At 44.0% G+C, this 27148-nt stretch overlaps 2 protein-coding genes across 4 annotated transcripts in view; one reads left to right on the top strand and one right to left on the bottom strand.

Annotated features, from left to right (window-relative positions):
- Positions 1–1450: 1450 nt before the first annotated feature.
- The window catches only part of Mob3b (MOB kinase activator 3B), a 208451-nt gene continuing 182753 nt past the window's right edge, over positions 1451–27148 (top strand). Inside the window, exon 1 of one of the 3 annotated variants that reach the window (XM_006537755.4) lies at positions 1451–1723. The gene's annotated coding sequence lies outside the window, so the exon portion shown is untranslated. Of the gene's footprint in view, positions 1724–2815; positions 3469–27148 lie in introns of those variants that run through there. The other 2 variants (NM_178061.5, XM_030253394.1) reach the window with 2 other exon arrangements.
- Ifnk (interferon kappa) lies at positions 4956–6920 on the bottom strand. The gene is made up of 2 exons (NM_199157.2): positions 6334–6920; positions 4956–5188 (listed from the first exon to the last, which is right to left on the bottom strand). The coding sequence occupies exons 1-2, from the start codon at positions 6899–6901 to the stop codon at positions 5157–5159; spliced, it is 600 nt and encodes a 199-aa protein (NP_954608.1). The 5' UTR covers positions 6902–6920; the 3' UTR covers positions 4956–5156.

The raw sequence follows: 27148 nt of genomic DNA, 5'->3' as shown, positions 1-27148 counted from the left end.
AGCTCTGCTCATTTTGTCTTCAGCTGTTTTAACTTTAAGTTTGGCTATTTCCCCCATAGAACACTAATATAGGGAGTGAGCAAAAAGCAGTATTTGTGTGTGTGTGTGTGTGTGTGTGTCTTATGGTGATACATTTCATAGAGAAAACTGGAGTGGGGTATCTGAGAAGGGATGTCTTGGGGGGGATGAATGGGGTTGAAAGGGAGGCCTCTGAGGAAAGAAATGGAGGGAAAAGGGTAGTCTCTGAGCCATGATGTGACTGAACAGTTAAGAAGACTGTCCCAGGCAGGGAGCATAGCAAGTGCTAAGGCCCCGTAGCAGGAGTTTTCCAAGCATTTGTGTGAGCCAAGTAAGGCACCACATATAGAGAGACTTTTGTGATGGAAAGGCTAACAGGAGTCGAGTATGGAAATATATCTCCTAAATTTCACCTAATTTACTTTCATTCTTTCAAACGTGTAGCAGAAGTTACGGAATGTGATCGCTAATCAAGTCATTTGATACTACCCAGCCGGCACACATCAAGATGTTTATAGGAGAATAAAAGCAGGTTGACACATCCACCTCATTTTTTTTTCTTTCAGTTCATGTTTGAAGACTCCTCCCAAGAACTAAGAGTACGTCTCATAATTGGTTTACTCATAATCACCCGGCGAGGTAGTTACGACTTCCACGCATTTTTGTCATGGTTTAATGCTGCTTTCCAAGGTGTTTCAGGCAGTCCACGGCATTTTACAGCTGGCAGAACATTTTGGAGAAGCGTAAGTCATTTGGCCCTTTCTGGATGCCTTGGAAAAAGCTCTTGTGGACTTCAGTTGGGGTGTCTATGGCTGTGATAAAACAGCATGACCAGAAGCAACTGGAGGAGGCAAGGGCTTATGTGGTTTATGCACAGTCCGCCGCAAAGGGAAGTAAGAACAGGAACTCAAGGCAGTTACCTGGAATCAGGAACTGAAGCAGACGCCATGGAGGAATGCTGCTCGCTGGCTTGCTTCTCATGGGATTTTAACCTTCCACCTAGGGCCCTGCTGGCTTCCTTCTCACAGGCAACAGCTTCTGGGACAGGAGATAAAGAGTAAGCTCCTCCAGCCGGAGCAGCGATGCTTGTAGATCCACGCGAGGCGCTTTCTTATACCCACCAGCACTACCTGCCCAACGCTGGCACAACCCACAGTCATTAATCAAGAAAATGCTGGACAGACTTATTAATAGGGTATTTTATGAGGGGTTTTTTTTTTAAGTCAAAATTCCCTCCTAAATATATCAAGGTTGTGTCAAGTTGACAAAGACCAACCAGGACAGCAGCATCTTTTCTACTCTGACATCTTTCTACCTACATTGGGCAGCGGACCAAAGTTGAGAGACTTAGACTGCTCATTGTCTCAGGCTCTTGTGGAGATTAGAGGATCCTAAGGGCAACAGGACTCCTCTTGCCCCCGCGTAGCTGCCTTTCCAGAGAAGGCCACCAGGGGACTCCGCTCTGAGCCGGTGAGTTGCAGTGGCGCCCGGGCGAGCTGCGCGGCGCGCTGGGTGCATGTGGGGGCCGCACCAGAGCCGTGGTCGCTGCATCTGGAGTCACGCGTGCTGGTCAGAAACCCCTCGCGTGAATCTGCAAGCATCGCTGCTCTGGCTGGAGGAGCTCACTCTTTTTCTCCGGCTCCAGAAACTGCTGCCGGCGTGAAGGAAACCAGCAGGGCCCTAGGCAGAAGGTTAAAACCCCACGGTAAGAGATCCTTCCAAGAGTGGTGTGGAGGCGCAGTCGCAGCTTCCCGCTTCGGATTGTGTCCTGGAGGGCCGAGGTGCGGGGCACACCTAGGGAGGATCAGTCGTGCGGACCCCAGTCCTCACCCCTCCTCCGCGAGCTTCCGGGGTTGGAGTCTGGTTTAGGCAGTACGGGCTTCTTGGCTTTCCTCTGCCTCCGGGTACGCACTTCCCGGGCTGGAATGTGAGTCCAGTTCCCACCCAGGGGGTCTGTGGCTTTGATCTGAAATACACCCCCTCCCTCCCCCTAAAGGGTGCAGATCTCACCCGGGACCCATTCTGAATCTCAGATGCGGGTGGGGTGCGCGTCGGCCTGAAGCGGCGGGAAGAGAAACTTTTACAAAGTGCATCTAAACAGGGCAACGCTCCTGGATCCCAGAGCAGGCTCGGCGTGGGGCTGTGTAGGGAGGGCTACAGCGCAGTCTCGATTTGTCCTCCCTGGCTACCTATGCCTCATCAAGGGAGGTATTAAGAATAAGTAAATTTTGCTCAACTTTTGGACCAACAACTGTCAAACATCTGGGATCGTTGCTCCTCCCTTTTCTGCACCGGAGAAGGTGAAAACTAAACTTTCCCTTCATTTCTCCTCCCCACCACTGGACCCCCAGGATGGGGTTGTTAATGGTAAAGAGCGGTTCCCGCCTCCTGGAGCGTGGCAGAGGCTCTAGACCACTCAGATTTCTTCCAGCCCCCTTTCAGACCCTCTGCAAGTCTTCCCCGCAGAGACGGGGCGACAGAGCCATTCTCCTGTAACCCAGTGAATGGCCTTTTGTTTCTCTGCGGTTCCACTATTGTTGCGCCTCTTAACATCTGGTGGGGCTCCAGCGGGGAAGGAAGTCCCTTTCGCCGCTCGCGGGGCCTTTCACGCTGGCCTTTGCGCAGGCTCGAGTCCGGGATCCCCGCTGGGGAAGGACAGAGTTCGGGACCTGGCTAGGCCGCCCCACCCGGGGCTTGTGGTTAGAGGGCGGAGGGAAAGTTGTTCCTGAGCCCGCCTCCTAGGCTGCTTGTGGCCCAGGGCGCATTTCTCAGATCTTATCCCCAGCGAATCTGAAACGAGAGATTGGAGGCAAAGTTCTCGAAAGCTAGGAGATCTGCGAGAGGGTCCAAAGGACTTTCAGAGGCGAGCTAAACGCATATGGAGGGCCCACAACCCGGGCGATGGCCGGAGACAGGGCACCTCATCTCTACGGAAAGTTCAGGGGTGGCAAAATTTTAAGGGCAGGCAGGCCATTGACCACAAAAGAGTGGAGACTAAAGCTAACCTGGGAAGGCTAAAGACTTTGCCTGGAAATGGTGGTGTCGTGATTCGCTGTGAAATGTTCGTGGGCTTCTGACTTCACCTAAGGCTCCAAGTTTAAGACCCAAATTTTTCGCCGCGATGCAGAAAAAGCAAGCCATGACTACGCAGTCCAAATGGCAGATGCGGCCAGAGCACTGTTTTGGTTTTCATCTGCCCGAGAACAGGTGGCTTGGGGTAGCCCCTATTTCTCCAGAGGGGGGCGCCTGTTGGACTATAGCAGGTCGGGTTTCCTGGAATAAGTTAGGTGCTTGCTTCTAGAGCAGTTAGCCTGTGTGGGTTACTTATTAAACAATCTTGGCAAGAGTAAAGTCACCTTCCAAAGTCCGCAGCGACCGGAACTGTCACCTGAGGGTCGACTAGAGGAGGTTTGATGGTATACACCTGTTGGGACCTGTGCCTCTTGCCAGGTTTGTAAATGTTGCCTTTGCCAATTTTTCCTGTGGAATTGCCAACCTTGGACTGTCTAGGAGATGCGGAAACATCCTTCCCCCACCCACCCACCCCCAGTTCTGAGTTTTGGCACCCTTCCTCTCCCACTCAGGGGAGTAAGAGAGGCTTATATGAGACCTGTGACCTCTGCACCTCTCCACCACTCCACCCTTGCTCGGGATGGGGCCCTAGCGTGTTAAACAAGCACTCTTACATCCCAACCCATCTTCAGATAGTTATAAGTTCTGGGCTCTGCACAGGTCTAGTTTGCCCTTAAACCTTAAAGTACTTTGAGAGACTGTTAACTCAAGAGAGGATCTATAGAGAAACTTTCGCCGTGACTTCTAGATCTTGACGGTGGGGTTCTGAAAAGAAAAACGGCAAATTCTCTGGAGTGCTCAAGACACTCTAATGATAAGGGCCCACAAGTTCGGATTTCTTTGAAATTTAACAGTAGCAGCACAGTAACAAACGACCTGCTGAAGAAATACTGCTTGGGTTTTGTTTGCTCAAGGAGTACAAGAAGGCGTCATTAAAGTTAAAGTCAGGGCTTGGGCCAGCCAAGAAGGAAAACACAATCATTATAGAGGAAAATAAGGGTGTTCAATTTCGTTAATATATATATATTCAATCTTATCCAATCATTTCCGTGGAATACATTGTTTCTGGAGACACAGTAGAGTTGATACATTGTTACGATATTGAAGACTGTGATATTGTCCATAGTAAACACATGCCAGTGTATCAACTCCTCAGCAATGTATAAGAGAAGTTACACTCTACTCACTCTAAGTGTTATCATTGCTTTTCCAGTTCTGTGGTGTTAATAAGAGAGGAATGTTTTATTGTTGCCTTGCTTAGCACTTTTTAAAAATCAAGAGCGAGAATACACATTTTTATATTGTCCGTTAACATTTCTATGTTTATGTTCATTTTGGTGGGCTTGGTCTCTGATTATTTTATTTTAAGATGTACTCTATAAAAAGAATGTGATTGTGACTTCTGTCAAACTATCTATCCTGATTAGAAGATGTTTAGCTTTTATGGCCAGTTCTTTCTTCTCTTCTCCATGTCCTTCTTGAAGTTTTGGGAATCAATTTCAGGGCCTCAGACAGTCATCCATGTACCCGACCACTGAATTACACTCCCACCCCACTTTGCCAGTTCTCTTCCCTTGCACAGAGCAAACACAGGGCAGGGCAGGACAGCGCAGGGCAGCAGCTATAATTTATGAAAGTAACTGCTGACATCTCAGCAGGGCTGCATAGGGGTCAGGCAAAGGTGTCAGAGAAATGAATGGAAAACGCTGTGTCTGTTACTTTGCAGTCCATAGCCAGCCTCCCTCCCCACTGCCACAGTCCCAATCTAAAACAACCTTATTAATGAGCTTTATAAAAAATCAAATAGATTATATTCAGTCATTTTAGTGTCTGATTTTTTTTTTGCTAGTAACATAAACGCCATAATGTATAACTTTGGTTTTATTATAAGTTAACATTTCTGCTAACTTTTCCACTGAAGTTCATCTTTTGCTTAAGACTTTCTTTGACTGCACTGCCTTGAACCCTGAACTTGAAAAGTCTTGCATCTGAAGGTAGCATTAGCAGCATCCTGGTAATGGCTTTAGAATAAAGCGTTCTTGGAGACATTTGAGCAATTGCAGCTTCTATTTAAGTTCTTGCTTGAAGGTGGGTGATTCTGAAATATGATAGAGGAGGAGAAAGAAGGAGAAAATTCAGTTAGCTGAATAAAAACAGAAGCGTTAAGTAAATGATGTAGGTAATCTGCATTACAAAGTGACTTTAAGAAGATAAAAGTGGTTAAGGTACCAGGTATTATTACAGTGCCTAATTTACTTAAATGACATACATAGCTTTCCAACCAGGAAAACTGGACATGAATGTAGAATTCCACCACAGCATGTCTTTAGACCTTTACTTTAGGTGCACACACATAGAAAACCACCTGCTATGAGAGAGTGTCACTAATTTCTATGCCTTCCCCTAACCTCACTGCAGATCTGAGAATCCAGTCCAAGTGCCTTATGCATGTTAGACAAGTACAGCTACCACTGAGCTGCATCCGTAGCCTTTTCTATACCTTTAGCTATAGAAACCAAACAAAATGCTCCAGGCATGATCATGTGCTACAGCAGAATCACAGGCTTTCGGGTGTTAAGGAGGAGCTCAATGATCAATGGATTCTATCTATCTATCTATCTATCTATCTATCCATCCATCCAAATTTCACTGTGGACCTTGACTTTTAAAGCAACAACTTACCGTTCTTTAAACTTCAAAGAAACCAAACTGACAATTGATCTCAACATTTTTTTTCTCTAGAAGAAAGATGGTTTAAAAAAAAAAAAGAAACATTTTGATTCTATAGATTGGGTATTGACTGTTAATGTGGTGAACTTTCATAGAATCAACAACCTTGGCAGCCAGAGAGATGATTTGTTGAAATGTTACCTTTTCAAATCTTCTCCCTGTCTTCTAACTGCCATCTTGGCAACTTTCTTAGATGGCAGAGAAAAGTCAATAGAAAATGTTCGGAGGAAAGTGGCCGAGAGAGAAGATGGAAAGGAAACCTTACTCCTTTCGACCTGTCTCCAGTACTGCCTCAGTAATTTCCTAGGGTCACCCAGGCACTGAGTAACACGGCCAGTATTGCTTCTTCTTAAAGAGATAGATATGGTTGTCGTATCAAGGTCAAGCCTCCAAGACAGCAAACATTACACGAAGGACCAATCTAACTGAGGACACTGCCCCATCATGCACTGCACAGCCATGCTTACAAGGAAGGAGGAAACTATGGAGGGAAATGTAATTCTGAAAATATACCTGATATCATTTTGAGTAGTTTTCTGGACTTGGAAAATATAATGAAACATCTTCTTATTTCCACTGTGACAATCTTCCATGCACAGAAACTGTATTTCTTATTTATCAGGAACTTTTTGATTCTGAAGAAATACTTGCCCAACTCCAGGTAGACTGTCAGGAAGTCCTCGGAGTGAGGATGTTCCCTGTTCTCTTTCTCCTCGTCCATGAAGCACTCTTGAGCTTGCCGCACTTGTTTGAAAAGTCCCGATCTGATACGTTCCCAGTGTTCCTCTGTCACTGGAGGGATGGAGCCTTTAAGATTGAAGATAGTTAGTGCCAGAGAGGATATACGATAGGAGACGGCGTTTATCTCCCTTTTCATATGCTGGATGTATGGCAAAATCTCTTTAGGAAACTTAAAATCTGTGATATCTTTTAGACATCTTAAGGGAAAGCCGGTCATGGTACTGCCCAGAAGTTTCACATTTTCCAAGATGCTATCATCCAGGTAAACACAGTTCAGAGATTGGATGGGCGGAATGTATAGAGCCACAAGGGCCACCAGCCATAAAAACTTTGGAGTCATTCTCAACCCTGGTGCTTAGTATTTTTTTCCAGAGGGAAAAATGATGTTTTAGGTCCCTTTTCATGCTCTTATATACCTGTATATCTTCAGCGGGAGGTGTTGTCTTAGATTCCTTTGCCTCCAGGCGCTTTTTTTCCGAGTGAGTAAAGCATTACTTTAGGTTCCCAGGTGACCCATCCCAGGACTGAAAACTCCTAGTAAACCTGACACACAGGGACTGGGGGTGTGGCTTAGTTTGTCAAAAACATGCAAGGCCCCAAGTTCAGTTCCCAACCAACACTGGGGGGAAAATATTCAGCTCATATCAAAGACATAATGATTCTTCTGGGATATATGTTTTTGTACCTCATCCTATAGTCAAATTTCTATTGTAATTGAATTAGTCATTAACCAAATGACTGTGATTACTGATGACTAGGTCACTAGCAATAACATAATTTAGTTTTCTCCAATCTTGACAAATTAAGCTTCTGTAGTTAGAACTAACCTCCTTCCTTCTTTCCTTCCTTCCTTCCTTCCTTCCTTCCTTCCTTTCTTTTTCTTTCTTCCTTCCTTCCTTCTTTCCTTTCCTTTCCTTTCCTTTCCTTTCCTTCCTTCCTTCCTTCCTTCCTTCCTTTCTTTTTCTTTCTTCCTTCCTTCCTTCCTTCTTTCCTTTCCTTTCCCTTCCTTCCTTCCTTCCTTCCTTCCTTCTTTCCTTCTTTCTTTCTTTCTTTCTTTGTTTCTTTCTTTCTTTCTCTCTCTTCCTTCCTTCTTTTCTTCCTTTCTTTTTCTCTCTCTGTTTTATTTTTTCCTTGTGTGTGTATTGTTGTTGTTGTCGTTTTCTTAATTTTTCTGGATCTCAAAGAAGATGATGATAAGCCTAGTTTGTCAACTTAGAGAACGCAGGGTGAATGACATGGCTTTCTTTTGACACGTTAGGTTAATATTTCACAGCTACTCTTTCCTTTTGTTAGACTCATCTCTGGGTCGCATTTCATATACCTAAATCTTAGCAGTCCTCTGCTGGGCCTTATGTTTAAGTAATTTCTCTGCTTATTAGTCTCTCTGTTAGATAGTTTAGATACAAACGTAGATTAGATGCAAGACTTGGGAACTTTTACTTCATTGTTTTTCCTTCTTGGTCGTTCTGGAATCTGTAATGTATTTTGTTTGTTATGCTTGTTTTTCACACATAAGGCATTTGGGTAGAAGGTCACCCATTTCAGCCAGCTAACTCATACCTAGGCTGCTATGACTACGCTAGCATGGCTGTCTGCCATCCATGATGCTTTCTTTGTTTGACCAAATAATTTTTGGATTCTGGTCTTATCAAATGGATTTCCCCCCCCCCCCCTTTTTTTAAAGAACATAACATGGCTTTCAAAGACCTTAGTTTATGTTCTTTTTTTTTTTTGTTAATTAAAAAAAGGAAATTAATGGATTTAAAATGCTATCGTATTGACATGAGAAACAACAAGACTTATACAACAATAGCAAACTATGGTTGAAAATTGGGCTTTAAAATTCTTAATCATTTGGTTGCATCAGAAGCTAACTGTGCGTGGCTTTCTTAAATTCTGGGTTATTATGGACTGGCTTCTTGAAAACAGGAAATACTGCAGATATTCCTCTCTATTCTTAATCTATATAAAATTCTACTTTCACAGACAGTTTCTCTGCATGGCTGATTGTCAAAAACAAAATCAGGAAAACAGTCCCTTTTATAGGAATGAGATTGTACATTGATTTCAATCATTTGATTGTCACAGGTGACAAAATGGTGACACTGATCAAAATCTTTTACAGTGTGCATGAGCATTGTCTTTGAATCAGTAATTCTGACCCTTAGAGTTTTTCCATTCTGTTGTCCACAGAACAATAATATTATTAAAGATTTGAAAATCATGCCAATAAGCACTTGGTTAAGCAAAGCATCTGTGGAAAATTTCTGCACAAGCGTTAAAAATTGGAAATATTTTGGTCACTTGGCTGACTATATTTTGTTTCTTTTTTAAAAATATTTATTTTATTTTATGCATATGAGTACACTGTAGCTGTACAGGTGGTTGTGAGCCATCATGTGGTTGATGGAAACTGAACTCAGGACCTCTGCTCACTCTGGTCCCGCTTGCTCCGGCCCAGAGATTTATTTATTTATTATATGTAAGTACACTGGAGTTGTCTTTAGACACACCTTTAGAGGGCATCAGATCTCATTACAGATGGTTGTGAGCCACCATGTGGTTGCTGGGATTTGAACTCAGGACCTTCGGAAGAGCAGTCAGTGCTCTTAACCGCTGAGCCATCTCACCAGCCCTATATTTTGTTTCTTAAAAGGAGCTTTCTAGGTAGGATGGAGTCCACTTGCATTTCTTGTTAAATGTGGGTATTTGCATGGAAAGAAAAGAACCTTGAGATATATATCCCCAAAGTTTTGAGTCTTATCACTGGATTGGAAAAATTTTTATTTTTATTCTTTTGATTTTATTCGCCTATTTTATTAAGTTTTTGGCGGTCAGCAACTTTTTCTTACTTAAAAAGCCTAAGTCTTTAAGAGAAAGTAAAGTCATGAAAGAAAAGCATTGCATATGTAAAACAGAATCAGTAGACTTTAAACATCTCTACTTAAAAAGAAAATGTGAATTTCCCTAAGTCTCGGTTCCAGGTCGGTTGCTATGAAGAGTGTAGAGTTATATAGGAGCTCAGTGTACTGATCTTAGCTTTTTATACAAGAACACGTTAATGCATACCTACAAACATTTGTGATCACACGCATGCACCTCTGAGGGTCATGCCTTCATACACAGAGCATATACTTTCTACCTAAGCTTTGCAGGTTGAGTGGTTCCACGTGGAGCTGCCTGCCATTTTGGACTTTTGCTATGCCTTGCCTTCCTTAATTATAGGGCTTTGCAGGAAGTGATTGCATCAGTGTTGATCTCTACTTTAAAGTATTCCTTTCCTAGCACTTCGGTTCATTCTGCTTAGTGTACTTCACACTTGTTGAAGACGGTTCAGGTGCCATGTAGTTGCCTTGCCACATTAAAATGTTTCTTCTCATAGGTGAAGAAGATGGTAGCAGATGCAGAAGTTCCTGTATTTTCTTTCCACCATGAGTGGCTTTCTTATTAAAAAAAAACAACACCCCCCCCATTCTCCTCCCTTTGTTCATACCTATATTTATTCAAAACTTCATTTTAAGTCTTTGGCACTTGTGACTCATGACCTAGGCCCTGTAGAAGGAGGAATACAGTGTACTACTTGACGTCAAGGAACTTACAATTACAGACATGTAATTGTGGGTGGACCTCAGTGCTTTAAATGTTAATTGGTGCTAATATTGACAGTATTTGTGACAAATTGGGGGAGGTAGTTGACATGCATGCCCGCCTCTCTTTGACCATTAGCACTGCCTAATTTAGCAAATAAATCTACAGGGATATGTCTGATATATTTCAGACATACTTGTACTAAAAGAAAACCCTTTCTCCATTGACCTAAGACTCAAATGTAACTTGCTATCTTTATTTTATCGGCCTGGCAATCTCACCGACCATGAGAGCTCCCATTGATCTCTGATGGAGTCAAAGAGCACACTCTCTCTTCTAGAAGCTTTTCCTCTGCCTTCCCTCCACCCCCTGAGAGTGGCATTTAGCTTCATTTCTCAATGCTGGCATTACTTACGGACAGATAGAAAGAGGACACAGGTGAACACACATGCATACACTCACATATACTTACACAGCTCATATACTTTCTACCTAAGTCATTGCTAATTACTCTAATTAGAAACATTATTGGATCATTAATTACTTGTTTAGGTCATGTGAATATATTTCAGAATCTGGAAATTGAAAAGGCGATTGAGAAAGCATTTCCTTTTTCATACTCACATCTGTCTCAGCTGTCTACTCTGTCATTAGTAGGGTGTGCATTGATATGCCAGCTCTGTGCCCATGATATTTGCCTTTATTTCCTGCCATGCTCTGAGGTAGTTTACATGTATGTAGTATTGTTTTCATTAGAATGAACACAATTAACAGGGGCTGCCCTGTAATCAGATAAAGTGTGCAGTCCCTGCAGATTATAAAGCTAACACTACAGCAGGCAGTGGTGGTGCACGCCTTTAATCCCAGCATTTGGGAGGCAGAGGCAGGCGGATTTCTGAGTTCAAAGCCAGTCTGGTCTACAGAGTGAGTTCCAGGACAGCCTGGACTACACAGAGAAACGCTGTCTTGAAAACAAACAAACAAACAATAAGTAAATAAATAATTGACGCTAACACTAATGAGCAAGATGGAATTTGTTTGACAAAATGGAGAAAAGCAAATTTCAGGGGAGATAAATAGTTTGGATTTACCTCAGTGGCACATGGGATCTTCAGCGAAGATTTATTGCTTCTTATGAAAGGACAGATTTCCAGTCCAGATAACTTGTTGGCCATATTTGTTACTCCATTAGCCCAGAGTGAGACGTTTCGGTTGTGCTGCTTTCAAGGTAAATGAGCCCAAAGGCAGTATGCTTCCTTAACACTGAGACACCTGGTTGTGCAGTGTGGTCGTGCCAGAGCATCCCTGTGAGCTCTGCCAAATCATCCTCACTGCTTCCCTTCCTGGAGAGCTCCTCCTGATTGGGTCCTGTCTAGCTTGCACCCAGTATAAGGCGTCAACGACTACACCAGTCACTAGTCATGATGTTGGCAAATTGTGTGAAAATTCAGTCCCTTTAGGGAAAGTGAGGCCAGAAAGCGAAGGCCACCTCTCAGCTTGGCATCTCATCATGTTCCCCACACCCCCTTCCCCAAGGCAGCAGTAGTTATCAGTCTGCTAGGTGGCCTTGTTGATGACTTCCTCCTGTCGAAGCACAGGTTCGTGATGGCAGGCACATCAGTGGCTTCGCTGCTTGCTGCCCTTTTAAGTGGCCTGTAGAAACCACAGAAACTGTGAGATCTGGGCTTGGACGGATGGGGATAGGAGACTTTGTGCTTCTTACATCACTAAAACAAGCTTATCGAAATTGTGATGGCTTTGACATTTTACCTTGGAAATCTGCCTCTAGAACTATATGATTTCATCTGCGGATAATGCTTTTAAAATATGGATTGAAAGTTCTTCATGAAGATGAGGCCCAGAAGAGATAGTTCACCAGGTCTGGCCTATGATAGACCCAAGTACCTTGTATAGCACCTAGCACATGGTACGTGCTCAGTTATTATTTGTTGGGTGACTAAACATAGCAAAGCCATGGCCTGACGATCCCTCTTTGTTTAGGAATGACGAGGACAAGTTGTTGCTATGAGTAACTGAGGAATTCGCAGAACGATAGAAGATAACTGAAGTGCCCCTTGCTATTTTTGATGTTTCTTCTTTGAACTGCCCAAGGCCAGTTAAGTCATAAAACCTTTGTCAACTTCAGTGATATCTTGGGTTCATATTTTTTGGGTTGATTCATATCTTATCCTCCAGACTAGAAATGTGACTTACACAGTTTTGTAATCATGACACCAACTGTTTGTTGAATAAAAGCAGCCATGGGATTTCCTATGTTTCTCAAGTCTGGTTGGATATCAACTTGTATGGGCAAAGCGCAAAAGACCTTTCCTCCAGTTCTCGCAGTCTTTGTATTACTAGTGTTTGCAGTAGCTATCTTTTTCATCCTATCACCTGAGAGGCTCTTTAGACTTATCAACACCAGTCCCCCTTAGCAGCTTTGTTGAAGACTATGCATTGTTACAACTCCCTGCACAAGAACGATCTGAATGTTAGAAAAGGAGCCTTGACAAAAGAAACTTATCATGGTTGAATTCGTGCATAACTAAATACACATGCACCCTTGATAAAGACTGATGGCTTGGGGATTGTCACAATAGCTTCGATCTACTTCTTTACTCTCCTGTTGTCTTCTCGGGGACATTTTGCCCGGGGGTAGCAGTAAGACCTTCAGAGAATAGTGGTGGAATCTGTCACCTACCAGGACAATCTTTCCCTCTCCACTGTGGATCCCGGTGGCTGAGGTAGTGCATCCAAGTGTGCCAGTGGTTGAGGGGAACCACCAACGGTGGAGTGAGTAAAGGATGACACAGGATGATTCTTGGTCCATAAACGAGGCACTGTGCTCTCTTAATCACTGCTGGCTTGCTTGTGGTCACGTTTCTTGCCGTTAATGAAGAGCAAACAGGCGTTGTAGAAAACCTCGAGGGAGCTTTCTGTAGATCAGCAAAGGCCTGACTCATCCGATGCAAATCATGGAACTCCTCCTTATTTTCATAGCCGCGAAGCTGGAAGTAGTGTCTGGGGATAGTTTGGTCCCAGCAAGAGTGAGGAAGGGGGTCTTTTCTTCCTGCCAACAATGACCTGAAGTAGCCTTGAAGCACAAGACTCTCTTAGTCATGGAATATATCAACGGAGGGGGCATTTAGACATAAACCATTGAGATCTGAGGGAGGTGAAGTGACTGGCTTAAGGTCACAGTGCTCTTAAGGGGTCAAATGGAGCTGAGTCAAGCTGTCTTCACTTTGACTTTTTCAACCTAAGTTTCCCATAGTGATGTGAACATCTCCTTCCCTTCTGCCTCTGCACATGGCATCCCTCCCATCAGTAAAGAACAGGCATTGTAAGGACCCCAGGTTATCCCTGTTACAACCTAAGCTCCTTTGGCTGTCACAAGAGTTCTTCTATTCTGGGGAAGAAACCTTTTGATAATAGAAGCTGAATTAGGCCTAAGATGCCTAATATTCTATAAACTCATTTTGAATGTATACATATTAAGACTGTTTCCCAGAATACTCGACCTGATGATATCAGGCTTATGAGAAATAACATAAACATTAGTTTAGGCCCAAAGTCTGAAGGAAATGGCTTAGAACAGATGGCCTGAGAGAGGCCAGACTTCATTCCATACATGAAATTCATTTATTTGGGTTTTTTCCCCCTTTTTCCTTATTGTATATATCCTCGGATACATCAAGTTACACATACAATTGTTTCATTATGCTTGCCTTATGCATTGAGCACATAGCATACATAAATGTTTAACGAATGGGTGAGTATATTGTAGTATTTTTAACTCGAGTATATGTTAATTTAAACCTCAGATCATTCTAATAACTACATTTCCATCCGAACTGTGTAACTCTTAAGTGAATCACCAGAACTGTTTGTGCTTTGTAACACTGTGTTAGTGTTTGTTCGAAGACAGTGTGCCCACATTAATGATAGTGCTCACAGTCGATAACAGGATCAGAATGGTTGTCTTTCTGTGTAATCTGTGCTGCTAGTAATAGTAATCGAAGATTCAAATAATTTAGCAACCCCTAAACGCTAACAGTCTACTGTTTAGTTAGTTTGCTTGTCTTCTATTTTAGTTGGTGGTGGTCCCGGGAACCGGAGTTGGGGCTTTGCGCATGCTAGGCAAGCACTCAACCACTGAGCTATAGCCCAGCTCTTTACTAAAGTTAAAAAAATTTTCATAGCCATTATACAGCTTAGGTGTTATTGCCCTCAATTTAAAAGGAAGAAAATGGAAGATTTGAAATGCTGAGCAACGTACCTAAGGTCACAGGAGCAGAAACCCACCCACCAAATCAACGAAAAGTAAGTAAAGGAGGCTGGAGAGATGGCTCAGTGGTTAAGAATGCTAACTGCCCTTCCAGAGGACCCAGGTTCAATTCCCAGCACCGACTGGACAGCTTACAACTGTTTGTCACTCCAGTTCCAGGGGGTCTGACACCTCACACAAACATGCATGCAAGCAAAAAACATCAATGAACATAAAGATTAAAAAATAATCATTTTTTAAAAGTAATTAAAGAAGTCAGATTTGAGGGAAAATAAGAGGAAGTCAAAGATCTAACCAGAGAATGTGTGAGTGCATATCATAATGTCCAATGCCATTTATTGCAGAGTTTGAAATTTGCCCCTGGGCTCTCCAAAACAAAGAGAAAGTGTAACATAATCTGTTAAAATGTTCACAGTATCCCAAGTGAAAAGAAGCAGCAAGTCTCTACTCAATAGAAGCCAAAACTTTTCCCTGGTGCAGCTTTCTGGCAGGAATGTTCTCTGAAGCCTTCCAGAGAGCACGCTGGAGGATGTCTAGGCAAAGAGCCCCCCCACCCCCGTCCCGTCCCCTTGACTTCTTTCCGGGAGAGTCCACCCCAAGAACTTTGCTGAGATGGTCCTTGAACGTTCGCTCTGTGCAGACTGATGTCTCTGCCAGCTCCTGGGCAGACACTGTGCAGAGCCTCAGTGCTTTCTCTCATGTTCTGCTGTGGAAGAGAGTTCAGCAGTTCGCTGGGCTGGGGAAGCATTTTTTTTTTCATCATCTGAAGTAGGGAAAAGTGCACTCCCACCCTGGCATGCTCAGGGGCACTTAGCGTGCAGTGACTGCCCTTACATTTCCAGAGCCCGATCCAAGCCTGTGTTTCCCATTAGAGGCACCAGGGACTGTGGAGGAAATAATTCGTCGGCACAGTCTCTACCATTTAAATGGTCAGACCTGGAAAGCAGGCTGGCTACTCTGTCAGAGTGGCCCAGAGGGCCATAAACAGAGCCGAAAGGCATGCTGGACTTCCATCCTGGATTTGATGTGAAGACTGTCTTCCAAGGAAGTTCCAGTGTGCAATAATTTCTCGATCAATCTCTTTTTCTCTCTCTCAGAGTCTCTTTACAAGTTTGATGACTTCACGTTCAAAGCCGGTACAGCTTCACGTCTCCAAACACTATATCTAATTCAATTTTGACACACATCTCGGGATTGCCAAGTTTGTATTTTTGTTGTTGTTAAGAGTAAAACTCAGAAAAAAAGAAAAAAAAAAAGGAAACCTCAGTGTACAAAGGATCATATGAATGGCTTCAGATGGTTTTCCGTTCCCAGGTGACATGCCATTCCCATTATACAATTGGGTTTTCCCTGTTCAGCAGGACAGGGCAGTGACAGTCATTGTCAAATATGGTGATATGGTTTCTCGTGGATTGTCTCCTGTGCTAGGTCATCAAGGCTGAAAATGTGTATTGCAGACACAGCTCATCTCTCCATCTATCTTCTGTGCGGTATGATGTTTCCGATCAAGGCGTTGAAGGGGAAAGGGTGCTGGCTGAAGACTCACATTATCTCACATACCCGGGATTTTATTATACAGTTTTATAAGTTTTATGAATGAAATAAGCAGGGTAAGAGGATAACTGGGTGAAGCGAGGGGTAATCCGAGACCCAAAGAGAAACATGCTAGCCATGGAAAAGAGCTGGAAGGAAAGTATTTGGGGCAAGGACATGAAGCTTAAATGCATCAGGGAAAGAAGTTGGGATATTTAAACTAAGGAGAGAAGATGGGTTGGGGGGAGGAAGGAACTGGAGCAGGTACCAGGATGGTTGCTGTTGTGTGGGGTGTGACAGGCCAAACACTGTTCATGTTGTTACCATAAGACTGATGAAAATACATGGAAGGAATTTTGAGCAAAAGAGCTACAGGTATAGAGTGGAAAGCAATTTTAGAGAGATAATTTAAGGGGCCGTATGGGGATATTTGTGAGCAGATGTGGAAGAGAAGAGGCTAAACTGAACAGATGTGGGAGTCAGGTGAGCTCCCAGGGGTCCTGAAAAGAAAAGGGTAGGAGCAATGGTGGTAAGGGAGCCCTGAGGCATGTTTTCAGTAAGCTGCTGCTCATGTCTTTGGTCCAAGCAACTTCTGTGATCACCAAGAAGGGTTTCCAGAAGGGCCATACATAGCTATGATTCCTATGGTGACCAATCAGCGTGACTGCTTTTCAGTAGTCAGAAAAGTACTTTTATGTAGCATTAGGTCTTTAACTGGGTGATCTTAAGTTACATTTGATGCCTAATACCTTAGGCATTATTATAAATTAGTTATTTAATTGACCTTAGGTTAGTATTGGGACTTAAATTTCTTCATGTTTGACTTCAGGCTTAACTTACGCTCTTGATATTAAACCCTTGGTTGTAGTTCTTAAGTATAGACAAAGCAAATGTACGTTCTTGTATATTTTAACATTTAAACGAGGTGTTTCAGCTGTAATTAAGTCTACGGTCAAATTATAGTAGAATGTAATCACAAAATTAAGAAGTCACATAATTGGTTAAAAACATGATACTGGGCTGGAGCGATAGTCCAGCAGTTAAGAGCCCTGGTTGCATTGGACACGTAAACTCTGTATGCCCTAGTACAGGGGAACGTCAGGGCCAAAAAGGGGGAGTGGGTATGTAGGGGAGTGGGGGTGGGTGGGTATGGGGGACTTTTGGTATAGCATTGGAAATGTAAATGAGCTAAATACCTAATAAAAAATGGAAAAAAAAAAGAGCCCTGGTTGCTCTTCCAGAGGATACAGGTTCAATTCTTCTTACCCACATGCAGTCTCACAGCTGTACATCTCTACCTCCAGTTCCAGGAGATCCACTGCCCTCTTCTAGCCTCCTCAGGCCCCAAGCATACATACGTGTGGTGCACAGACAAACAAGGAGGCAAGCATCCACACAAACTAAGTAAGCAAAAGTCTTAAAGGAAGCCGGGTGTGGTGGCACACGCCTTTAATCCCAGCACTCGGGAGGCAGAGGCAGTCGGGTTTCTGAGTTCGAGGCCAGCCTGGTCTACAGGGTGAGTTCCAGGACAGCCAGGACTATACAGAGAAACCCTGTCTCGAAAAAAAAAAAAATAATAATAATAAATAAATAAATAAAAAGTCTTAAAGGAAAACGGTCCTTATTTGCTATTAAATATAAATGAGTCTATCTAACGACATCAATTTTCTCCAATTTGATTGTCAAAGAAAACCTCAGAAATGCCTCTAAGTAAGCCTGTAACTCACACTATGCGCTCATGGAACAGCTACTCAGCGGGGTTTGGCAGGACCACCATTTCCCTGAAGTTAAACTGTGGCAGCTTCCCTTGAGTCATAGAGACATCGGCTGAATGATATTTCCATATTTTTTTAAACGAGTTTTTTTTTTTTGGTTTCCTTTTCCTAAGCTTTTGGTATATTGTATAGGCTAAGTGAAACAAAACCTAGTCTACAGGAGCTGGAGATGTCTCAGTGGTAAAAATACCTATTCTTGCAGAGGACTCCCATTCAGTTGCCAGCACCCACGTGATGGTGGCTCACAGCCATCTGTAACTCCACTCCCCGGGCATCCAACTCCCGCTTCTGATGTTCAGGGGCACCAGGCATTTACCTGGTGCTCATACCAACGTATGAGCAAAACATTCATAAGCATAAAGTGAAAGTAAACGCACTTATAAATAAATAAGTAAAACGTAGTCTACGGTAAAACCTACATCTTAGAGCTTATTTTTACATGCAGGGATCTGGCTTGGCACGGTGATTACTTTTATATAAAATCTTATGACAGTCTGCAGAACCCCTAGGCTCCATTACTAGCTACTATAATAAAAAGTGAAACCAACCAACAACCAACCAAACAAACCACCACTAACAAAAACCACACTGACGGGAAGAATGGTTCAGACCCTGTAGTAGCAGTTGTAGCTTGTGTGAGTTTTTAAGCAAGGAACTGAGTTGCAGCTGGCTTTCCTCCACGTAGTGATCAGATGCAGAGCCACTCTGTCTCGTGGCTCTGTCATCTTACACAAGTTTTGCTTGTCAAGCCAAGGGAAAACACAGCGTGGGTTGAGGAGTGTGGGAGGCAGGGCTAGACGAGGTTAGACTCAGACGGTGTATCACTGCCAGTCATATCCCCTGGGCTGGAACTTACAGCTAAGTGCAAGGACTTCAGGAAATGTAGTCACCTGCATGAGAGAGGGAGACTGAACTGTTAGCCCACCTCTACCAATGCCTGCAGTCAACACGCGTGGACAGGGTCGGGAATCGGTTCAGGCTTGGGGTGGCCTGAGGGGCACACTGTAGACGCCCCGGTACAGTTTTGGAAAAGCACATCTGGGGATAATTGGAGTTGTTGGGCACAGGTAACATTCTAGTGGGGTGCATCTCCTTTTCTCGAAAGGAGAAAAAATACTATGTAAATAAAAGACTCTAGTCTAAACAAGTCATCATAAAGGATTACCTTGCCACACACAAAAAAAATATGCAAATCAGGAAGAAAGAAAGAAATAGAGGAGGGGGTATGCTTTCATTATAAGGAATCGATTTGAATTGAAAAACAAAGTAAGAGTACTATCATTTGCTTTCTCTATAATACAGCCCATATATAGGTTAGGTAACTACACTGTGTGTGTGTACATGTACATTCAAGATATAAATGATAAAAACATACTTTATTTTGTCAGTTTAAAAATAATCATAATAAAGTTACTAACAAGAAAGGAGAAAGAGAGAAAGGAGAGAGAGAGAGAGAGAGGGAGAGAGAGAGAGAGAGAGAGAGAAGAAAAAGGAAAAATGCAGACTTCATGGTCACGTAGCTCATGCACAAGGCTTGGGGTTTGATGTCCAGCAGCCATAGTCAGAAAGAGAGGCAGGAGTGGTGAACTGTATGGTTTTTATGTCACTCTGACACAGCTGTAGTCATCTGAGAGGAGGGAACCTCAATTGAGAAAATGATTCCATAAGATTGGGCTATCATCATCCTGAGTGAGGTAACCCAATCACAAAGGAACTCGAACAATATGTACTCACTGATAAGTGGATATTAGCCCAGAAACTTAGGATACCCAAGATATAAGATACAACTTGCTAAACGCATGAAATTCAAGAAGAAGGAAGACCAAAGTGTGGACACTTTACCCCATCCTAGAAATGGGAACAAAACACCCATGGAAGGAGTTACAGAGACAAAATTTGGAGCTGTGACAAAAAGATGGACCATCTAGTGATTGCCATATGCAGGAATCCATCCCATAATCAGCTTCCAAACGCTGACACCATTGCACACACTAGCAAGATTTTGCTGAAAGGACCCAGATATAGCTCTCTCTTGTGAGACTATGCCGGGGCCTAGCAAATACAGAAGTGGATGATCACAGTCAGCTATTGGATGGGTCACACGGCCCCCAATGCAGGAGCTAGAGATATTACCCAAGGAGCTAAAGGGAACTGCAACCCTATAGGTGGAACAACAATATGAACTAACCAGTACCCCGGAGCTCTTGTCTCTAGCTGCATATGCATCAAAAGATGGCCTAGTCGGCCATCACTGCAAAGAGAGGCCCATTGGACTTGCCAACTTTAGATGCCCCAGTACAGGGGAACGCCAAGGCCAAAAAGGGGGAGTGGGTGGGTAGGGGATTGGGGGGGTGGGTATGGGGGACCTTTGGGATAGCATTGAAAATGTAAACGAGGAAAATACCTAATAAAAAAAAATTAAAAAAAAAAAAAAAAAAGATTGGGCTATCCAGGCTGGGCAGTGGTGGCGCAAGCCTTTAATCCCTGCACTTGGAAGGCAGAGGCAGGTGGATTTCTGAGTTCAAGGCCAGCCTGGTCTACAGAGTGAGTTCTAGGATAGGGCTACACAGAGAAACCCTGTCTCAAAACAAAACAAAACAAAAAATTGTCACCTAATAGCATGACAACCCTTGTCTGTCAAAACAAACATTTTTGTAAGAGTTTTACAGTCTTCCCTGGCTTAGACTAAATAAGTTAAATGCATGGATCTCTCCCTCTCCCTCTCCCTCTCTCTCTCTGCTGTGCAGGGCCTTTTTTCATGAGCTCAGTAGGACACTGGAACCTGCGTCAAAGACCCAACCCTGTGACTGTGAGACCTCTCACGCATGGTTCCAGGGAGTGGCTGGGATCACTTCTGCCTTATGTGGCAGGCCAAATGGGCACCGCCACTCAGTGAGGTGAGCCAAGACTAGGTCTCTTCAGGTCTCTCTGCACAATGGACTGTGAGTGGCAAGAAATTCAGGCACCGGGCTGCAGAGATCAGCTGTGTGCAGGCCCAGAAGCATCCTGTAATTAAAATGGGGGAGGGCATACTGCGGTTTTTCTTCCTCCCTCTCTCCCTCCCCCACTTCCTTCCTTCCTGTTCTCTCTTTCTTTGCCCACTGGGTTTTGTTATGCGTTTTCATTCACATCTTGTTTTTGTTGACCCTTGTCCCAAACCCCCTTCCCTCAAGCCCCTCCCCTCCCTGCTTGTCCTCTTCCTCCTCAAAGTAGCCCCAGCTCCACTATAACCCTCTCTGCTCTCCTCATGTCCTTTAAGATCTCTTTCACCTTCCATGGTCCATTTTGTAGTTTCATGACCTGTAACCCACCCAAACACACACACAACTAAAACCTGGAGTTTGCACAGGATAGAAAACATGTAGACTTTGGCTTTTCTGAGTCTGGAATATTTTGCTTAATATATATATATATATATATATTTCTTAGTTCCATCCATTTTCCAGCAGATTCATAATTTCATTGTTTTCTTTATGGCTGAATGACATCTCATAGAGCGTCTTTTCCTTCTCCAGCGGCCTGACGATGGACAGTTGGCTACTCTGGTTTCCTGCATACTGTGAATAGTGCAGCACTAAGTGCAGATGTGAGCTCTGTCTATGGTAGAGCTTCGGATATGTGCCCGTAAGCTAAGCCATACGGTAGTTGCCTTTTTGCTTCTTTGAGATCGCTCAACACTGATTTCCATAATGGCTGCACCAGCTTCTTATATTGATTGCCACATATGTCTTTCTCCTCACATTTTCTCAAGATTCACTGACTTTCCTTTTCCAAGTTTTTTTTTTTTTAATCGTGTGACGTGTGGAGGAAGTCATCCGTGGGCTGTTAAACATGTCAGCATCACAGGCAGTTGTGATGTGCCCGTGTTAGTGCTGAGAACTGAACTTAGATCTCTGGAAGAGTGGTGCAGACTCTAACCACTGAGCCACCTTTCTAGTCTCGTTTGTTCTCTTGGTGATGATGCCCCCTCCACCTCAGTGGAACGACAAGAGCGTTTTCACTGGTGTTTCTCTCAGATAAGATTCTGAAAGCTTTTCCATAGCCTTGTGTTTCGCCTCTTGAGAACTATCTGTTTATTTCCCAGACCCATTATCAACTTGACGATGTAGGTGCTTTGCTATGTTTAATTCTGGCAGTTCTGCTAGATATTAATGCTCCTTTGTAATAAAACAGGCCACGATGTTTTTTCCTATTCTGTAGACCATTTTCTCACCGTGCTGATAGCTTCCTCTGCTAGGAAGAAAATTTTAAATTCATCCAATCTCATTTGTCAGTTCATGGGATTATTTGCTGTGCTATTGAAGCTTTGTTCACAAAGTTCTCGCTGTCTTGTTTCTGAAGCTACTGCAAATGGGGACTTCTTCCTCAGAACGTTTATTTTTGGTATACATGACTCTTGTGTGCTGACTTTTTTGCACCCCCATATCTTTGCTGACGGTATTTATTATCAGATCTAAAACAGAAGCTGTGAGTTACCAAGGAGTTGCTGCTCTGACAGGCCTGAACCTGCTGGCTCTTGGGAGGAATGTGGAAGTCTTTGGGATGTTGGATTAGGAAAATGGTGGGACACTGTAAGTGGGGCTCAGTGAGCCATCGAATAGGCGCTAGGGGCAATGTGGGTTGTAGGGAACTGGCTCAAGGAGTTTCAGAGGGAAACTATTAGCAACCAGGCTTGAGACCATTCTAGTAACATTTTGGCAAAGATTGTGGCTGCTTTTTGCCCTTGTCCTCAGAATCTGGCTGAGGCTAAAATACAAAGCAATGAACTGATGGCAGTCGGTGGAGATTTCCAGACAGTCTAGTATTGTCCCTGACATGCAGTGATTATTGATCACCCTTATGCAGTTCTACAACGAAAACGGGGCAAGTGAGGCAAAAAGAAATACAGAATGCTACAGTTTGAAAAGTAGCAGCCGGAAGTGTGACGTTGGAGTCAAGGCTTGAGTTGGAAGAGAAAAGCCCTGATTCAAACTAGAATAAAGAGAGTGGTGCCCTTAGGGCAAGACCCCATCCAGCTAAGTTTCCAGCTTGTAAAAAGCAAAGGCCTGAGGTATTTTCTTCCCCCTCCCCCACCAGCACAAAACAGTAAAGGTTTAGCAGAATCTTCCTCCAAGGTTAAGGAGAGCTGCTGAGGCCAGGCTAGTGGCTGGGGCCTGACATGGAGTCCCAGAGAGGTCAATGCAGGAAGCTATGAAAAGAGACACCAAGATGTTACAGGTGCCAGAGCCATGGGATGCTTGCCAAGGAGAGCTGCACACGGGCATAGAACCATCCCAAGAGAAATAAGTGTGTTTTAGTTGCAACGTTGGAGGGGGTCGGGGGAGCCATCTCAGCCCTCTAGACAAGAGATGTGGAGTTCCAGGATTTGGAGTTTGCCATGCAGGGTTTCCGTCTTATGAAATATTCTGTGTGTGTGTGTGTGTGTGTGTGCTCAAGACAAGGTCTCCCTATGTAGCCTTAATTGTCCAGGAACTTACTTTGTAGATCAGCCTGGCCTTGAACTTACAGAGATCTGAGTGACTTTTCGTCCCTTCTACAGCTGACTAGGAACCAGTAGTTCTTAATATATGAATCTATTTGGTTTTTTTTTTTTTTTTTTGCTGAGTGAAGAAATGTATCTTAGGCGAGAAAGGAGCATTGGAAAAAACCCACATTAATCTGTCATTTGACAATTGCCTTGTGTGACACGACCTACACAGGTCGATCTTTCTCATACGTGCCACCCATCTTACCATCACGCTGGCATACGTGGTGCTCATCCTTGCTAACCCAAGGTCAGGGTTTGACCGTGTGACAGGCAGGCCCCCTGGGTCACATGGACCTGGAGTTCATTGCTGTTGCTGGAGTGATGGAAAGATTAGAATTTTAGGAGAACTGGACTCTATTTCTGTGAAACGTCTGACTTCAGCAAACAGCAGCATTGGCCCCATTCGTCACCCCCACTCCTCCATTCATTTAGGCCAGATGTTTTCTGTTTTAAGTATCCACACTGATATTGCTCTTCTGCCTACAGGAATGGTCTTAGGAGAAAATGTAAGCTCTATATCATTTTCAGGCTGTCCATCTAGAATTCCAATTTGATTTTCTGTTTGCATTTATTGCAGGCGTCTGATCCCTGTACTCTTCGTGTTTTCTGCACGAGTTAATAATTCAACATACTTTTAACAGGGTCATTTATTTTTAGAGAAATGGCCTTTGAAATGGAGGAATAAACATCTTGATTTCTTACATCCGCTGACACAGGCCTCTTCAAGTTTAGAGCTAAGCTTCGTAAACCTTTTCTACTTGTGACCTTGTTTGCCCAAGAAATCTTTACACAACCCCAGGTATACAGAAATACACAGTAGGCATGAAACTGAGATCTTTTTACGTAGCATTATAGATAGTAAAGCTGGAAGGGAAGCAAATTTGCACCGATGAGATATGGGTGTGTTCATTTCATGTAAAGAATTAGATCGTGGGTGGATATCTGAGTCTGTAATACGAGGAACATCGCACGTTGATGCCACTTCACATAAACATACAACACAAAATGGCTGAAGTATGCTTAGGGCCCTTTCAGAAGCTGTTGGCCGATCGATCCGAAGCTCTAATTTCTAATCTCAAAATGTCTCTAGCAGGTTTTTAAAGGAAATGCAAGTAAGCTACCCAAATAGCATTTTAAAAATCAAATCTTACAGAATCCAACCCCGAAGATGTACTGATTGCTGCTTGCATACTGAGGGATGATGGCAAGAAAAAGTTAAACGCCGTTGCTTTCTAGACTTCCATCACCGTGTTTCTGTAAAAGCAGGGAATTCTGTGTGCGCAGCCGCAGTTCATAGCAAGCGGTGCTCTGGAGTCTGAGCGACTCCGGGGAAACAGCACACAGTGTGAAGTGAGCATGCTCTGCGTCCATTACCAAGGCCCTAGTGACGCCATGCGCATGACTGAGTGCCACCAGCATCCCTGATTCATTGTGTATTTGATTTTGGGTCACGGTGTGTTCAGAAACCTCTTATTTTTGCCAAATTTTCCCATGACACGCCCCCTCAATGCTCCCTGATATCCTGCCAGGGATCATGGGGTAGCCTTTATACATTGCTTTCTTAGCCCCTGATCCTACTGCTCCAAAAACCAGATTGCTAAGATTACAGTCATTTACCACAATTGGCTGGACATGACTTATTTTTAAAAAAATTTTTTTTTAACTTTTTATTGATTCTTTGCGAATTTCACACCATTCACCCCAATCCCGCTCATCTCCCTATCCCTTTGCATATATGCCCTCTGCCCTTGCAACCCCCCCCCAATAAAATAAAGTAAAATAAGATAGAATAAAAAAAATCTTGTCGTGGGATCTGTACTGTGTGACACACATCTTTCCTTGCAAATGCTCATTGCAGTGAGTCATTGGTTTGTTGGAGGCCTCTGGCTTCTGCTGCCCTATCAAAACTGGATCCTCACCAGGACCCCTCTCGGATGTCCTGCCGTTGCTCTGTGTAATGGAGAACGCAGCTTTGGGTCTGCAGGACCAGCTCTTTAATGCTCCAGCAGATCATAGATGGGGTAGATGTTGGGGTAAGCCAACTCAAAGACCTGGATCTGGGCCTGGGAGGTAGCTGAGTTTGTAAGCCTGCCAGCTGTCCTGTGTCCTTAATAAGCCACCAGGGCTAGCTGCCCCAGCTGGCTCACCTGATGCCGCAGTCAGTAAGTGACCATAGCTATCAGCTCTCCTGCTGTCATGCCCTGGGGCCAGCTCACCATTTGTCACCAGGGCCAGCTCCATGATGCTGCCAGGCAAGGTTTATGACTACAGACCACCCCAAACCCTGGCAGTAGCATGGACCTGGATGTCCCCATGGCCTTGGGTGGTAGCTCAGGCTACTTAGATCAGCTAGCACTCCCCACTCTCCACCCCCAGACAACAGGGACCTTATATATCCAAATGGTTCTCCAGTGTCAGCCCAGATCACAGACCTACACTTGGCCTTTGGTGGTAACTCTGGCCACAGACATTGAGACAGACCCCCAGCTGCAGCAGGACCACAGACCCAGGCATGGCCCTTGATGGTAGCCCAGGCCAGGACCTCACTGTGGCCTCCTCATATATGTTCTTCATTGCCGTCAAGTCTCTGGTCCCACCTTCTCCATGGTGTCCCAAACTCTCAGCTTCTCCTCTTCCATCTCTCCACATGGACTCCATCTTTCCTGTCTCCCCATCATACATTTATCCATCATAGTGGCACCTGTGGCAAGTGCTTGGGTGCCTTTCTTCTGGCCACCCCGGGTTGGTGTGGCTGGGGCAGGCACTTGGCTGTCTTTCTTCTGGCCTCGGTCTCAATCGTCTTTTTAAATTTTATGTGTATGAGTGTTTGTCTATGCATCATGTGTGTGCCCGGTGCCTTCAGAAGGACATGACTTTTAATTAAAACGTCTTCCTTTTTAATTGTGTGAGGGCTTCCTTTCATACGTGTATGCAAGGCGTGTTGATTAAATCGACCCTCCATCACCTCCTCTCCAGTTCCTCCCCTGTCTCCTACCTCCTTTATGAATTTTTTTGGTTTGGGTTTCATTTTTAACTTACTGAGTCTATTTAGTGATGCCTGTCTGCGCGTTGGAATGGGACCGGCTGCTGGAGCACGCGCAGCCAGCCTTGTCAAGGCACTGGATCCCTGTCTTACGTTACTTTTCTTTTTTAGAGATTTATTGATTATAGTAAGTACACTGTAGCTGTCTTCAGACACTCCAGAAGAGGGCATCAGATCTCATTACAGATGGTTGTGAGCCACCATGTGGTTGCTGGGATTTGAACTCAGGACCTCCGGAAGACCAGTCAGTGCCCTTAACCTCTGAGCCATCTCTCCAGCCTGTTACTTTTCTATTGCTCTGAAAACACCAGGGCCAGAGTAACTTCTAAAAGAAAGCATTTAATGTAGGGCTATCGATTCCAGAGGGTTAGAGTCATGACCATCATGGAAGGGAACATGGCAGCAGGAAGGCAGGCATGGAGCTAGAACAGCCACTGAGAGCTCACATCCTGATCTTCAAGCAGGAACAAAGAAGGAATGAGACTGGTAACGTATGAGCTTTTGAAACCTCAAAGCTGGCAGCTAGTGACACACCCCTCCAACAAGGCCACGACTCCTAACGATTTCCAAACACATCTACCAACGGGAGACCAAATGATCAAGTTTATGAGCCTATGAGGGCCATTCTTATTCAAACTACCATAATCCCATAAGAAAATTGACTCTCCTTTTATTCTCCACCCCACCCTCACCCCCAAGCAACCATGATTGCCACTAGCCTCTCAGCTAGGAGAGGGTAAGAGTTTTTAAGTGACCGAAAGGTAACTCAAAAGAAAACTTTTAGCATCTGCTGTGTTCTGGAATCTTTGTGGGGTTTTGGAGCTAAAATTGAA

The sequence above is a fragment of the Mus musculus genome, chromosome 4, assembly GCF_000001635.26.
Source record: "Mus musculus strain C57BL/6J chromosome 4, GRCm38.p6 C57BL/6J".
In the NCBI taxonomy this organism is placed as follows: domain Eukaryota; kingdom Metazoa; phylum Chordata; class Mammalia; order Rodentia; family Muridae; genus Mus; species Mus musculus.
Note: the sequence above shows the minus strand (reverse complement) of the source record. Positions and strands in the feature narration are given on the sequence as shown.

Excerpts from the sequence above, each read along its gene's own strand:
- Ifnk (NM_199157.2), bottom strand. The coding sequence starts at position 6,901 with ATGACTCCAAAGTTTTTATGGCTGGTGGCCCTTGTGGCTCTATACATT. Across the intron at positions 5,189-6,333 it reads ACTACTCAAAATGATATCAG|AATCACCCACCTTCAAGCAA; the intron begins GTATATTTTCAG and ends ATCATATTTCAG.